Source organism: Eucalyptus grandis, chromosome 2 (assembly GCF_016545825.1).
Source record: "Eucalyptus grandis isolate ANBG69807.140 chromosome 2, ASM1654582v1, whole genome shotgun sequence".
Taxonomy (NCBI): domain Eukaryota; kingdom Viridiplantae; phylum Streptophyta; class Magnoliopsida; order Myrtales; family Myrtaceae; genus Eucalyptus; species Eucalyptus grandis.
The window spans coordinates 35,783,573-35,800,270 of NC_052613.1; the positions used below are offsets into that span (position 1 = coordinate 35,783,573).

Below are 16,698 nucleotides of genomic sequence, written 5' to 3' on the forward strand. Positions count from 1 at the left end.
ACTAATCAATAGAGCAACTCTAATTTATTAGAAGTGGCGATAAAGGAAATTAATTTAAAAAATAAAAATAAAAAAGATTTACAATTTCACAGACTTGATCGGACCATATGTTGAAGAAGCAATGATAAGTGTAGACCGTGTCAAAACATGGCGAGGAAATGTAAATAAAAGTTCAGTAATACGAGAGATCCTAAAGGGAATATCCTAACTTTGCTTGCACATCACTATCATGTGCTAAACTTTAAAGGAGCCGCGAGCGTGGAAACACTTGATGAAAAGATATGTCCACACCACTCTTTTCCCACCCCCACTCAACAAGCAACTGTTTATAAAACTTTTTGAATAACTTTAGCATTATTAGTGAATTTAAAAGTATAATCTTGAAAACGGGAAGATTATCCAATCAATTGTAAACCTTATTGTATGTGCACCAATTCAATCCCACCACATTGGTAACTTTAGTAAAAATTGATCAAAATTATTATATTGAAACCTCACACAAATGTATAGAACAAAAAATGAAAATTTTGAAAAGTTCAGGATTAATTTAACATCAGTATAAAAGGTTTTAAATTGATTGGACGATTTTTCTATCTCAAAAAGATTTTGATTGATATAGCGAGGTAAGTTGCGTGAATGGAGGATTATAGGGATCGCATTCGAGCCCCCCCTTTTATCTTCTTTAGGAATTTAAATGTCCAACATTCACGCGAGTCCAAAAGGGAGCGCAAAATGCCAATGGGAATTGGTACGCGTCACATCCACGATGCACCAAAGGAATCTTCACGATTCCACTATGATTCTCCTACTCTTCCCCCATTACAAGGACAGCCCTTCGTGCGCTCCAAAAGGATTCCCATCACATGTCTGTACGTTGTTGTCCAGCAGGAGCTATTCATTTCGGACAAACCATCTTAACCATGGTTGTCCAGTCCTTTAAAAGTCTTCCATTTCATGGAAATCCATCTCACCTCGCTTTAATTTTTAAAAAAAAAAATCTTTTGTGACCAGATTTTTCCCAAAAGACAAAAGAGTTATATCCTAAGATATCCCAAGAAAAATTATCCGAAAAGTCATAAACTAATGACATTTTGACTAATTCAATTCTAAATTTTTTAATTTTGTCAATTGAGTGCTATACATTTTCATGTTTTACCAATTGAATTTATCCAATCAATTTTAGCCCGTGTTGACGTAAACAATTTTTATAAGTTTTTAGAATTTTTATGAATTTTTTGCTAGTAATTTCTTTTTCTTTTTTTGTTTTTTTGAAGCCCGACAAAGGTCACTGCCAACCCTCAACCAAACCTAGCTAGATTGCCTGTAATTAGTGAGGGCTTTGCGGTCCTCACCTAATGGCCAACATGGGTCACCAACCCTCGCCGAACTTGGTAGAAAAGAATTATAAAAAAAATCAATTATACAAATTATGTTAAAAAAAAAAGGGTCCATGTCAGTGCCGGCTATCCTACGTAATATTATTGGCATCCATGTCAGCGATTTCAATTGCAAAGGCTTAATTAGCAAAACATTAAAAAAAAAAAATTTATGATTCAATTAATAAAATTGAAAAATTTATAATTGAATTGATCAAGATGTCATAACTTTAGGACTTTTTGGACAATTTTCCCTAAGATATTACTTAGGATATAACTCTTTCGTTTATTTTTTTTTATTTTTTTGAAAAAATATGGTCATAAGAAAAAGATTTTGGCTAAGACCTTCTGCACAAATTTCCCAAATATCCTGACGCCACACATAACAGTCTAAGCCATGAAATGCGCATTTCGCAAGCAGTATAGTAATGGATGTCCTTGTCTTTGTAAATCTTCCTCATGAAGACAGGATGAGAGAATTCCATTAGGCATCGCCAGACGCTTTGCATTATGCCACGTGAATCACGGAACAATTCGAGTGCCTCTTCAACCTCTTCGATACTTCGCACTTTGGGCCCATCTCTGTCGTCCCTTCACAGACGCTTTAGAGCTAAAAAGAGGAGAGAACAAGCAAACGCTAACAGGGTGATTTGGGCCGGAGGACAAATGCTTGTACCAAGAATTTTCTCTCTTTTGTCGGTGAGAAAAATAGATTGGGGCGACCTGCTCAGCTGTCTCCTCTGGACTTCGTCGAAAGGACACCCATCACGAAATGTTCAGTTTGAGAACATGGTTCTTTGTGTAGCTGTATAGAAGCCCATCACTACAATACCACCGGCATGCTAGGAAATCTCTCCACATAGGTCAATGCCCAAGGAATGAGCTGGCCTGAAATTTGCTCACGACGCGATTCAAACTTGTGACCTCATATGAAAATTCATTAGCAATCAACTGATATATCTATGGGTTCTTACTTTGTACTGAAAAGCAAACTCGAACATACTCCTAAGCTTCATCTTAAAATGTTCCTAGAAACTTCAAGAAAGCCCATGATCTACTGTAAATTGCAAAAGGCATATTGCGAATATAATGGACAAATGAACATCTAAAAGGATCGAAAATGACTATGGTCGTGTCCCATAAATACCTAGTCGAAAATACACTCTTTTCTTTTTTCTCATTTCTTTCTAAATTTCTCTATTTTCCACGCACGCTATGCAAGCGCCTTTTTTGTGAATGCGTTTGAAGGAAGTCTCCCTGGAGCAAACACCTGATTAAGCTTAGAAGATCCGTGAATCAATTTCCAGCATTGTCATGTCATCTCTGTTCGATATTTTTCGGTAATCTCTTGCACGGCGGATATTCCGAACTCTTGACAATCAATGCATGTTTTTGTCTTTTCTTGACGGGACGCATCATTTTTCAATTTCCAAAAAGTCTTTGAGTTTGGGTTCTTCAACATAATCCGTAACGGCAGGTCAAATTTCAATTTCTCGTGTCTCATTTAAGGTTTCATTTCTACGTGGTTTTGGTTCTTCCTCTTGTTCTCCTATTCTACACTTGTTATTGCCTTCCTAAAAATGTCTTAAGTTTTTCGGGCTTCAATTGCTTCAATAATTTAACAAAAAGAAAGGGTGAAATTTTGAGGGCCAATCTGAGGGCCCATCCAGGTCCAAAAAACCCAAATAAGGAAGCAATATGTTTAGGCTTCTTTTGTCACCGTGCATCTCAAGATGACTGGGCCTAATCGAGCAGAAATTCAAGACCGCCGCACATTAGTGAGATTGACAGATGAAGACCTCCTTCCATTTCTTATTTCATCGTAGAGATAAGAGGGTTAATGCCAAGAATGAAAATCTAAACGAAGACCATATTGGTATCCTCATATTGAAATTTTTCTACACTAAATTATAGATATTTTTTTTAAATTATTACATGCATGATGTATATAACCTTTACTAACAACGTAATCTTCACTTTTGTCGAAGTCGTCCTCCCATAAAATTTGGCTAGTTTCTTTTATAGAAACAGTCCAGTCATTTATATGGATTAAAAGTCGATTTGTTTCGCATTGAAATGCCCCAAAAAAAATTTAAAAATCTTGCCCAATGTCCTTTTTTTTCCCAGGGGGGTCAAGAAACTTTTTTGCCCAATCTTAGTAAAATCTAATAAATAAAGGACCATAAATTCTCTCAGCCAAACTTTCCAGAAGAACGATGCTTAGTGTAGACTAGACTCTGGACTCTACTAATGTTCCAAGTATGTCCACTGCAACTTGCAATCCTTGGAAACAACCTGTGCTGGTTATTAGACAGTCTATGCTGGCAGATCAAGCTCTTTAAAAAGAAATAATTCAGGAATCACGGTAAATTAGAAACAAAATCAGGAAGAATGGGCTTTGCCAGCCCTGGATGTCCCCCAAAATAGGGTGACTTCCCCTTCTTTCTGCCCTCAATTAGGGACCCTTGAGACCTGAAACTAAGTTGCATACCTATCAGCTATAACTCCCACTTACCGAAACTCATATAATATACATATAGAATAAAATAAATAAAAGAGGGAGAGGGTGAGGGAGAGCGAGAGCTATAACTCCATGCAATGCCAACTGAAGGACCACACAGAATACTCTATAACACAATCAACATATCCTACCAATTCTAAATGCCCCTAAGTTCTCTCTCTCTCTCTCTCTCTTTCTCTCTCTCTCTCTCTCTCTCGGTGATGTTCCTGAGAATATTGGTGCCAATGGACTCTGACCATATTAAATGACAAGAAATTAATTTTCCCTGCAGTTCATCAATGCTTGATAGAGTACTATGGTGACAAGACTCCAGCAGTATCTCTTGACAGATCCATGTTTTATGGGTGCTTTTCCATAATGTCTCCTGATATAATTTTTGCTTAGAGGGGCTATAAAATATAATTGCATGCAAATTATTAACATAGGCTTCCTTGCCCTAGCCAAAAAGTAAAAACCGTGAGGTTGGCTATGACCAACATCTTCTCCCCTCGGATGGGCTGGCCCATCACTGACCATTTTGAGAGCTGGAGAGAATTTTTACTGGGTTGTGACAAAACATGGGTTTTTCCTTCTGTCATTTTTTATATCGGTGCTGCATTTCATTTAAGAAGCCCAACCATTCTTGAAGATTGGGACCACAGTTGCATAATCCTATCACTGAAAGTCTCAGGCTCATGGAACCACAGAGAGAGACAGAGCGAGAGAGAGAGAGAGAGAGAGAGAGAGAGAGAGAGATGGATGGGTTGGTTGGGCATCAAAATATGTTATTTTGGCCAATAGGTGCAGATGGGAAACTAAATGCAAGGCTTGTCTTTTACATGTCAGGGGGAGGCCTGCACGGCGAACACTTCCTTTGGCATTTACCTGAGAAAGTGACAACAATTGAATGCATAGGCAGAGTAGGTCAAAAAGCCCAGCCATGCCCGGCCCATTGGATGCTCATCCTGTGGGCCCTTCTCACCACTTTGGTCTACCACAAACATCTCAACAAATTAAGTGAGAGGGCATAGCTGTTTTACTTTTCTTCTTTTGCCCGGTTCTCATCGGATCTCATCTCACGGTTAATACCATCGAAAATCCCCATTTTCTGCTCCATGACACATTTACGCAAAATTAGTTTCCGTCTGTCTACCCTCCCTTAGCAACTCAGGATTTAACGTGAATAGTAGATTTGGGTCAGAGTACCAATTTGAGACTTTTCGTCAATCGAAAAAATAGTCTAAAATAAATGTACCATGAAAGTATCAGCTTGGGACAAAAGCCAATTACGAATATATGTGTCGTAGGATACCAACCGAGGACTCTTACTAGTATTTACTCTTGAATTTACGAGAGCTATCCTGGATGAATGCCAGTGATGCAGACGAATCTCGTGTATTTTCCGAAAATAGTCCATGTCCAATTGAATTTTGTACGGACTGCGTATGAAATGAATGTCGTGGAGAGATAGCAATGAGAACTGCGATAACAAGAACAGATGATAGACACAAATATTTGAAGGATCTTTTACAATAAATAATGCTCACGCACGAAGCGTGCAAATCCCCTGGCAAGTAGCGAGTGGTGGACTGAATGGACTATTCATATTTTTCGTTCATATAATAATTGGATCCAAAGTGGCCCCATGGCTTCATTGAATTCGAGACCAAGCTTCCTCTCTTTTATTTTCGATTGGAATAAATTATAAATTTTCCTCTATTTTTTTTTTTTTGGCAGTATAGTTATTTCAAAAGAAAACTCGAACACTCAAATAAATTAAGGCATATTTTATTTCGTGAAAAATGAATGATTTGAAAAGTATTCTTCTAAAAATGATCATTTTTATTACTTACAAAAATGAGTTGATAAAAAATATTTTCATCATTTACGAAAATTTAAATATAAATTGTTATCAATAATGAAATATTTATTATTGATTAATTATTTCAAGTGTTAATTTTTAGAAAAATATCTTTTGAAATGTTCATTTTCCGACATGCATTTGAGTGAAAGAATTCTCTGCAGATTAGTTTCCCAAACTCTCACACGTTTGACTTGCTATTATTGGTCAATTGAAAATCATATATAGCTAAAAAGAATATGCACACTTAAGTTAGGAAAAAAGAATTTAAAAAAATTATCTAAAAAGCAGGAAAACTTTTTCCCTCACAATGAAGTTTTCCTTGAAATAAACACATCCAAATAGTTGTTATCATTCAACCTCTATTCATTTCTCTCTCTATCTGTGAACCAAATCTAAGTCATTATTCAAAACAATCACTCGAGAGATTTGATGAGAAATTATTGGCAAAATAAATCAAGTATTTATATTATCAATTAGTTATTTATCATATCTCTTTTTGAGGATGAATCAAAAGGGTCCAGTGAATTAAGTGGATATGATAAATACAAAGGGCAAATTCAATGATATGGGCAAAAATTCCCAAGCAAAATTATTGATTGGGGGGATGAATGTTTTGGTAAAATTATGGAGCCGACACCTAATGGAGGACGCTCAACAACTTCTGAAGCATGAGCCGTAAATCTACAGATTTGGTAGTCTCTTTGTCTATTATTTTTAGGACTTTTATTTATTTTCCATCTTTTTTCGTGATTTGATTATGGCCATTTGTGATTATTTTTTCTTTTATTTTTTCTTTCAACAGTTGGGTTGAAAGTATAATCATGCAGAGTTAGGGGGTCCACTGCGATCGTGATCCCCTCGGGTTTTGTTATTTTATTGACTCTTATAGGTCAATTACACATTCCTATTTTTATTTACTTATTGTGTTATCTTATTCCTTTTATTTTGGATTAAGAACTGAAATTGGCAATGACTTAACCGAAAGTGCTGGTTTAGCATTGACTTGACTCCACCCGAGGACATTATGAGAAGGACTCCTTTTTTTTTTTTTTTTTTTTTTTTTTGGTAATATACCGTGATAGTTCGCGGCCTACTTGTTCATGATAAAATCAGTAGTTGCCAAATTAATAGACATAAGGATGGTCAGTAGTCAAAAGTTCGAATAAGGGTATTGAAGTAATTTAACCTGGGACTGGTGTGCTTAATTGGAGCATCAATGAATTTTCAGTTCAGAAATTGAATGTCACATGTTTAAAACTCGTTGATTGCATGCAAAGTGCTTTGGATTAGCCTCATGCCCAAGCCTCTAGATTTTTTCTATAAGAAAAAGCCTTCCTCTTCAAACAAAAAACACTAAAAGGGTACATCTTTTGACAATTGACTCAAACTATGCATGATTCTGAATTTAGAATGGATTTTCAATAGGAGAGATTGAGAGATCTAAAACTTGAAAGTAAACGCCATTCTTATGACAATGGAGTCTTAATCCAAACAGAATCATGATATAAACTTATAAAGGTGTGAAAAGGTGCACAAATGCGATGAGTTTTACTTAGAGAAGAGACAAAAATTACACTACTCATTTGAGAAACCATCTATTATACACGAAAATGAACATGCCAATGATTATTATAAAAAGGAAAAAACAACCGGAATAAATAATGTGAACCATGATGACCTTTGCCCCTGTAAATATGGCTACCAAGAATTTATATTTATTTTCCCAAAAAAAAGCTTCAATTCAATTAATTTCAATAAACATTTAAACATCAATGCTCCCAAGGTCAAAAGGGGGACCTCAGAGGAGCCTAAAAGAGAGTACTGTCCAGAGATGTTCACTCGAACCAATTACTCTCCTCTCCCTAAATTATTTTCTTCATTTTTAAAAAAAAAAAATCAATCCTTTTTCTTTTTCTTTTCTCTTTTTCCACACTGTGCCAAGCTAATATCAAAAGTGCTAACAAATCAAAGAAGCCCCGAAAAAAAAAAAAAAAAAAAAAAGGCGACATGAAAAAGCTAGTGTCCCCCAATTTCAATATCCTCATCCTTATTTTAATAATATATTTCACTTTTTCCCTTGAGTGTTGTTTTTGGTGTATCCACTTGTCTCTTTTGGATCTTCTCTTGAGAGCTCACTTTATGAGGCTAACTGCTGCTTAATCTTCTCGTGTCTACTTTCTTTTTGATTCGCCTTTCTTATATTCTTCTTTTTTTTTTCTTTTTTTTTTTTTTTTTTTGGGTTTAGGTGAACACCTTTCCTATATTCTTCAATCCATCTTTTATTGTCCAAGACAAAAAGTGGGCATATTATCTTGTATTTCCAATGAAAAAAAGGGGGAAAATGAAAGAGGTTTCGGTCTTCTTTGTCCCATTTGAGTTGAGGAGTTGGATGAGTCCTCTCCTCCAGCTTGAGGGTCAACCGGAAAAAGTTTTGGAATACATATAATTCTATATGGATACATAGTTGTTAATTTTAATAGGTTGCAAGTATTAAACTAAAAGTGAAAGTCGGTCAACAAGGTTGACAATTTGTCTCAAGTGTCTTGTCATGTCATGTCATATTTAGATTTTCTATTTGTAATGCATCTTTTGTCTCATATTGTGCTTGTGCCATGGCAATCTTATTCAAATTGTCAGCTTGAGTGGATACATAATTTGTCTGGATAGTAAATAAAATAAAAAAAAAGCCTGCATAGCATATCATTCGGATTTTAACATTCAAATAAAAAAGGCATAGCATATCTCAAATTTGGTTCTTATTCAATTTAAGGGGTTTGGCCCCAAAACAAATTATCAATTCTTCATTGATTTCTCTATCCCGACGTGAATGGCCTACGAAAGACTTTGTCCCATCGCAAAAATTAATTTGAGAAATCATTCTTCTGAAACCCCAAATAAATAAATTCTTCAAAGCACAAATGCATTTTTCTATGTTTCACTTCCATTACAAGATCTGTTCATAAATCACAAACTTATTTTTGGGAAAAAGAGAGAGAGAGAGAGAAAGCAAGAAAGAAACTGGCCATATTCCCACTTGATCAGAGCAGGAGCGACCAGCCCAATGAAAGTGGATTTGACATCGATTGGAATTGTCAATTCATATGGCTCCGACATTCACGGCGCTATGTATGAAAGACCAAAAAAATGAATTTGGATTAGAGATTATTTTGTGAGTGAGGCAAGTGAAATCTTATTTTTTTAATATTTTTTTCATCTACTTGGGATTATAATATAAAGTCCAGATTGAGGGAATAAAGCCAAGTCATGATTCCAAAAACTTTAATTCAAAGAGGTGGGGGGGTGGAAAGCACATGGAAACCCCCTTGTGCATGTCTTTTTCTGTACTCCCAACAACTCCCCCTCAGTAAAAAAAAAAAATCAAATTATATTATCATTTTATTCATTTATTTATTTTCTCTCTCCTTTTTAAATTGTCATTCAGAGAAATTTTAATTCCTGCTTCTTGTCATAAGGCACTCGTCGTGTCGTACTCCTCTGTTCTGAGAATCTCTCACCGCGCGCACGAGGTTTTATTGCACGTTTGATTGTAGTTCTATTGCTAATCTATCATGGATCACTCGATCTGCTCATTAAGTAGCTAGTGCATAGCCCTCCATGTGACATTTAAGTTTTGGTGGGAATTTTTTTTGAAAAATACATCCAGTTAGGTCAATTTTTTGATAGCCTAAAGAGTAGAAATACTAGACCTATAGTCCATTTCCTCTACCAAAGCCAAGGTCGAATTTCAACTTTTGAGCAACATCTCTTCTTTTTCCTCTCTCACGTCCCTATATGCTTATAAAGTGTTAAATTATCATGCATAGCTCATATACAGATTTTATATGCTCTCTATATATACAAATCTACTAAAATTTAAAAGTTCATAGTAATTTCACGCGTAAGTTCCCAATCTTTCACGTGCAGTTTCCCTCTCTTAGATTGGACGGTGGCATAAACCGAATTGGGTTCTGGGCTAGACAAATAAAGTATTTGAGGGTGGGATACTTTGTGTTGAATTCTTCTAAGAAAACTACCCCAAGTGTTGTTACCAACATAAGTTAAAACAGATCAGACAAACAAGTTGATGAGGCTTGGGAGGATCTCACGGCTGATTTCGCCTACACAAAGAATCAACCCAAATACAAAACATCAATATATTGCACAGTTGGAAATGTGCATAACGAGCTTTGTACTTCGAACTCCCACCAATTTGCGTTCTAACATGCAAATCGGCTTCCATCTAAAGGAATATTCATTAATACCGCCCATTAATGCAACTTCCCTTTCGCATGTGCTTCTCTCCTTGGACTTCTCCTCCCTCAGATTGAATACAAAACCGGTATATTTATCAGACTCCCATTTTATTTTATTTTTTGTCGTGTCAATTTATGATAAAGATGGGTGTGGATTCGACTTTAATAAATGGTGCATGATTAGCAGCATTGGCTTTTAAGGGCCGTTCTCGAGCTCTGTTCTGCTTGGAACGATGAGAAGCACGTCAATGGCATAAATGATGGGATACACATACACACACACGCGCATATATATATATATATATATATATATATATATATAACATATGGATTTTATGTTATGTGTTTTCTTAAATGTTAATAGTCTCTTATGGGCTCCAGCTGGGCACACCTAGGCTGATGAGGCCTGATTATGAATTTTTAGATTTTTTATATTGGAAATTTTTAAAATTCTCTCCCTTGCGAGGGTAAAGTAAGTAAAGATAATTCGAAATTTCACCGGCATAGTAATTATTATCACATCGAGCAACTAGCATCAGAAGGTCTACAGCTTTGACCATCATGTGCTATGCCTCTCCCATCTACGATATAGAAAAAGTGTGTAAATAAGAGTGTACTAGATAGGATGAGTATATATAGTCATTGTTGCGAATAGTATGATTGAAAAGGTCGGTACGATAAGTGCCTTTTCGTCGAGAAATGGTCGAGTACTCAATTTCATACATGAATTAATTTGAGAATTGATCGAATTTTATTACTTCTTACTATCTAATAAGAAAATTGAAGGTAAAATTTTTATGTGAATGTAATATGATACCATTTCATAATTTGTGTGGGTGAAAGTTTGGCATGCTACGTAACATGATTAAAATGCTCTTAATCAAATGCAAGCCTCTGTTGTTTATCAGTTACTAAAGAATTTGATTGCAAAAAGAAGGAATTTCCTCACATAATTCTAAGAATAAAAATAAAAGTATCATCAAATATCACATGCGTATTATACAATATGTAAAACCACCGACTGTTTTATCATAAAACTATTTTATCACAAGTGGCTTCCACTAGATCTACTCCAGTCTTTGGTCAATTAGGTGTATTTTGAGCTCTTCTAACGAGGTCAAACCGAGATAATAATTTGAAAATAATTTCTTAAAGATACGTGAGTGGCCGACCACATGTTCCTCTTTTCACATGCCAAAAATAATAGGAAAGAAATACCCGGTTGTATTTATTTGGTGGAAAACCGATAATTTGAAAATTACATTTTTAAAAAATTATGTTTTGCATAGCTATTGAAAACGAATAAATAACAAAAAATTCATAAAATTTGGACATAAATTGTTATTTATAATAAAATATTTTTCATGAATAATTTTTTAAGTTATAGAAGCAATTATTTTTAGATGGATAATTTTTAAATCATCGATATATTTTCTAGATGACAATAGGAAACATGAGCTTTGGTCATTTTTCTGACAAATTTAATGAGAAAATAATTCTTCCGAAATCATGGCCTTTTCCATTATATATTGCCAAAAAGTGGTACCGGATGATCTTTCACAATGTTCGAAGGATTTGACTTTTCTTTCCAAAAGATAAAGGTCTCCCGGAAACGAAAAACTAAGAACACTGGCCATGTTTTGGAGCTTGTACTTTTTAAAGGTAAGCAGCCCACAGGAGAGAAGTCGAAAAAATAGGGTGAGATCGAAAAGTAAAAAATGACCACTTTCCAAACTAAAATCTATTGAACGACTAAAATCCGTTGCATTTTGATCTACCGGTGAATTATTATAAAGTCACTCGGCTTCATGCGGACTGTAAAATTCACTCCGAAAGATATCCTACCAAAGAAATAAAAAGAAAATATTCCAGAGAGTTTGATGAATTTGTCCAAAGGCTCTAACTTTATTTTCTTTCACTTCCAGGCTTTTTTTTATATGATTAGTCAAGGACCCAATATGCCAAAACCCAAAAGAAAAAGAAAAACATCAGAAACAAAAATGCTTACCCTTCATGATGAACTCTTTTATTTCAAAGTACTACCTATAGCTGAACTGCTGCAGAAGTGCTTTGATACAGAAAAGAGGGAAAGAAGGAGGGGGGGACCGTACAGGGAAAAAAGGAACAACAGGAACAGCAGGATCCTTCCCAACGATTTCTTCTCTTCATTTTGTTCATAATCCCTAAAGTTATAATCCGGATAAAATGCCAACCATCTCCATTCCAAATCTCAAAAGCCTAGGAACCCAGCAATCCCAGTCGAGAATGGTTCTTGCAACCTTCCGATCTGGTGTGTTTTCAATCGTTCTGGGGAATTAGGCTGGAACCGAGAGATGGTTGGCAATTTAACTTGCGCATTACATGAAACATATGAACCGTTATTCCCCAACATATATAAGAGTATGATAACCAGGACCCGGATGAAGTGCCCGCTAGTGAGGGAAGCTGAAGATATCCGCGCTCGCGGGGTCATCTTCCTCGCCCTCGAGCCCCCGCAGAAGCCGGTCTTCGGCTTCCTCGCCGGCTCTGCTCTTCTTGGAGTGAGGCTCCGGGGAGGACGATACCGAGGCCGCCACGGACCAAGAATCGTTGGAGCCATCGGAGCTGAAGCACAATTCCATTACTCCTCTGGGGCTCCCGGGGACCGATCCAAACTTGCGCTTGTTGTGGGAATATCTCTGGCTTCTCAATGCGTGGTCGTCGTCGATGAGCTTATAGCAAGCATCGATCTTGTCCTGTTCAGAGAGTGATGTTGAAGCTCAGTTTTAGGATTTATCTTGGTAATGTCCTGTTTTGAACAAATCAATGAGGGTAGAGAGAGACCAACCATGCCCATTGCTAGGATTCCCAGGAGCTGGGTTTGGTCTTCGACATCGAGACGAGGCTTTAGGCCATTGATTACGTGCAGCATTGTGGAAGCAGCTATCACTGAAGGAAGATAACACGTGAATCTGCAATCTGTCGAATGAAGAAATGCACGGTGAGTCAGAAACAAAAAACCCGCGACTATCCCAAAAGACTTATACGCCATTCGTATCAGCTAAGCAATGGAGCTGGGCATTTTGGAATGACCTACCTGAGATTACAGAGAGGAGGACGTTCTCGCACCTTCTAAGAAACTCCCAGCACAGATGGCCCGTCAGCCCTAGTCTCCTTGTCATGTAATCAAGAAACGATAGCGGGGTCACTGGATTCATCTTCCATTCGAGCGACGAGAGCACCAGGAGCTCCATTCTCTGTATGTTCTTCGCCTCAAAGACGGGGCTACTGTCCTCGACCTGAAGCAAAAAAAAAAAAAAAACTTACATAAAACGACCGAACCCACATAGTCAATTAACAAGCAAATCAAGCAGACGCTTTTTCTCAGAGGCGTTTTATCAAATAGGGGGAGGACGGACGCTTTCCGGCAACGTACTTGGAAATCGATGAGAAGAGGCACTTGGGTCTCCTCCACTTTGGCGGCGAGAGAGAGGCAAGCGACGGCGGAGAGCTGAGTCATCCACGGCTTGTCTTCCTGCAAGGCGAAGCTGCACGTGAACCTATCCCAGTAGTTCACCGCGAGCAGAGCCGTGAGAGCGGAGAACGCGTAGTGCGCGTGGACTCTCATTATCCACTCCACGGCCTCGCGGCGAGCATCGGCCAAAGACGGGTCGTTCTCCAGATTCAAGCGCATGCCGCCCGGCTCCTCTTTGGAGAAGAGGGAGGCCAGCTCCTCGTCTTCCCAGAGCAGGTCCTGATCGAGCAAGGCTCGCGGGCTCAGCAATCTGTGATCTCTCTCTTCCGACAAGAGCCCATCGCTCGCCAATCCCTCTCCTTCGTCTTCTTCTCCCCAGTGCTCCTCCGAGCAGTAAAGGGCGTCGAAAAGGACTTGCTCTTCTTGCTGAGAGCTCGATGGGTCGTGTTGACGAAGGTGACCATGGTGGTGGGGTTGATAACTTGCCTCCATCTCCTCCTTCTGCTCCTCCTCCTCCTGCTTCTGCTTCTGCTTCTTCTTAGAAGAAGAAGGGTCGATGAACGACAAGATCATTACTCCATGAGAGGGGCAATGGAGATGGTGTAGATAAAGAAGAAAGAGAGGTCCAAGAATGGGCCTGCTCTCGGAGCCATCTCTCTCTCTCTGTCTGAGCAGCTCTGGGTTTGATGGAGTAGACCGGGGGGGTAGGGGGGGAACTGATGAGTTCCTCAAAAGGGATCTGTTTTATTTGTGGTCTTCGAGCTGCGTTTCTCTTTATTGCAGTGTGTCTTTTTCTGCGCAGAGAGAGAGAGAGAGAGAGAGAGAATTTTCATATGATGCTCAAGACTTATTTAAATCATTTGACGAAAGCGCTTATTATTTGGAAAAAGTTATCTAAAACTCATCCCTATTATCGTTAATAAAGAGTAGTTATAATTTAGAAAATTGATCTAATTTTCAAATGAATATTATTGGATGTTAGTAGTGTAGAAGGAAGGATTAGTATTATGAAAGTTCTTGTAACTGATGTACACGTGACAAATATACTTCAGATTAATTTTTTTACCACCAAAAATTCAAAATTAGCACATTTGCAACAAATTTACCTCCATTACTTTTTTTTTAAGTTGGATTAATATCACGAAAACCACAAACTACTATGCTAGTGATAAACAAATGGTGAAATCCCAAACCAGTACATCCGTTAACTGTATCAAACTTAGCAATTTGATTTTAAATTTAACAAAATCTAATAAAATGTAAATTTACCACTAGTATACCAATAATTTGAGGTAAAATTTTTAATGGTGTAACGATTTGAGTTTTTTATGGTATTAACTCTAAAAAAAAAAAAATTATACGAACTGCATAGTGTATTCACATAAACAAACACACGTAACTTTGGACGAGATAAAATAACGAGTTATGTGTATGATAACATCACTTGTTTTACTCAGGAGTAGAAAATTTTCCCATGAAATAAACCATGACTCGATATTATCGAGTTGGATTATCTTATATAAATTAAGCGGTATTCTTCTTGCCCATTAGTGAATACCCAACTCTCGAAAGTCATCATTCGAGCATTCCTCTCCGGGAATTTGCACCATACTATCAACTCGGATCGTTACAAACTAGTGACGCTCCTTCTGGAAGCTGAGAGGGATTACACGATGTGCATTTCTCCTTATAATGTATAACTTAGATTATTTTCTCTATTTCCGCCCTCCTATAATTTACCAGTGAAAGCGATACAAAATAGAGCTAAGCCACACGTATCGAGAAATTGCACCAGCAAATTTCATAATTAATGTTTAAATAAGCCAACCATCCATGGGTCTCACTAGAATGAGTACTCAATCAGAATTTACAACATCATTCGTTTAATGAAAAAATTCAAGAAATATTTATGTATCCATTCTTATATATCGTAAGAATAATAGTTTATTTTGAAAATATAAATAATTAAAAATTATGAGTTCTAGTTTTTCAAAAATTTCCAATTTGGTTACTGCCTTGGCAAGGCCCAAAAAAATTAAAGTAAAATTTCTTAACAAATGCAGCATTCTCAACAAAATAAACACCATCAGAGAAGTACGTGGGTCCCTTAGTAAACCAATCTAATATAGGAGCGATTGCGAAGACCAAGGAGGCCATTTGGCCAATGGCATAAGAGCATCAGTGAGGGGTATAGAAGTTAAAAGGAAAAAAGAAAAGCTACGTCAGAACCATAGCCATGTGCCATTTTAGGAAGATAGCATAAATGGCTCCTAAGTTTTGGTCAAATATGTCACCTGGTCTGTGAATTTTTAGTTCATTTGATTTGTTCTTGAATTTTAGCTTATTGTGCTATACAGTTCTCGGATTTTTAAATTGTTTAATATGGTCTCAATTTAATCACTAAAATATATGAACTCGTTCAACTTTACTCCTGAATTTGAATAAATAAAATGATAGTATTGAATATTCTCATATACTTTTTGGGACTAAATTAAACTAGTATAAGAAGTTCACGAATTACATTAAATATATCAAAAGTCCATGGATCGCATTGAAAATTGGGCGAAAGTTCATCAACAACATAGAATAAATTAAAATTTATGAATCATATTGTACATTAAATCATAATCCAATGGTTGTTTGTGTCATTATTCCTGCAATTTTAACTTGACTCCACTCAACTACATTTGCAACCCGTTGCTTCAAATCATTTGCTGCACGAAGCCAATCTTGAAAAAATGGATTTTTTGAGCCGTGGAGAATTTGAGAATTAAAATTTTCCTTTTTTTTTTTCTCTTTTTCTCCTCTTTTCTATTAGCAAAGGGAGCAAACGTGCAATTGGTGCCTGCGGACCTCTTCTGAACATCATCACAAGGGTCCCGTACTCGTTTGCCACATGAACTAAACTTTTGATCTCATCAAAGATAAATTATACTTTTACCATGGGCCAATCACCTTGGCGGTAAAGCATGTATTAAGTAAACTAATTAAATTCGTGAAAAGAAAAGTAGGGAATGTCCCTGAGTCCATCCTGCGATTATCACCATTAAATTGGTTGGGTTTTTCTTTTTTGGCTTGAAAAGTTTTCGAGACGCTGACACGGTCAAGCACAGATTAAGTTTGATTAAGGACAAGACCAACGTGAAATTGTTTTTTGCATGAAAATTATGGAATATGATATGCCAACATTATAATGGCCATTATTACATGGTATCAGAAAGATATATTATGTGGCATGATATAAATGTTAC

At 36.8% G+C, this 16,698-nt stretch overlaps 1 protein-coding gene across 1 annotated transcript; it reads right to left on the reverse strand.

Annotated features, from left to right (window-relative positions):
- Positions 1-11,984: 11,984 nt before the first annotated feature.
- LOC104449298 (cyclin-D3-1) lies at positions 11,985-14,242 on the reverse strand. Its single transcript, XM_010063414.3, has 4 exons — positions 13,409-14,242; positions 13,070-13,271; positions 12,821-12,951; positions 11,985-12,728 (listed from the first exon to the last, which is right to left on the reverse strand). The coding sequence occupies exons 1-4, from the start codon at positions 14,018-14,020 to the stop codon at positions 12,426-12,428; spliced, it is 1,248 nt and encodes a 415-aa protein (XP_010061716.2). The 5' UTR covers positions 14,021-14,242; the 3' UTR covers positions 11,985-12,425.
- Between the last annotated feature and the right edge of the window lie 2,456 nt (positions 14,243-16,698).

Bases quoted from the DNA above. Each gene is read 5' to 3' on its own strand.
- LOC104449298 (XM_010063414.3), bottom strand. From the start codon at position 14,020: ATGATCTTGTCGTTCATCGACCCTTCTTCTTCTAAGAAGAAGCAGAAG. The intron at 12,952-13,069 runs GTAGGTCATTCC...TTCATTCGACAG, and splicing joins CCTCCTCTCTGTAATCTCAG to ATTGCAGATTCACGTGTTAT. The intron at 12,729-12,820 runs GTTGGTCTCTCT...CTCTCTGAACAG, and splicing joins GAATCCTAGCAATGGGCATG to GACAAGATCGATGCTTGCTA.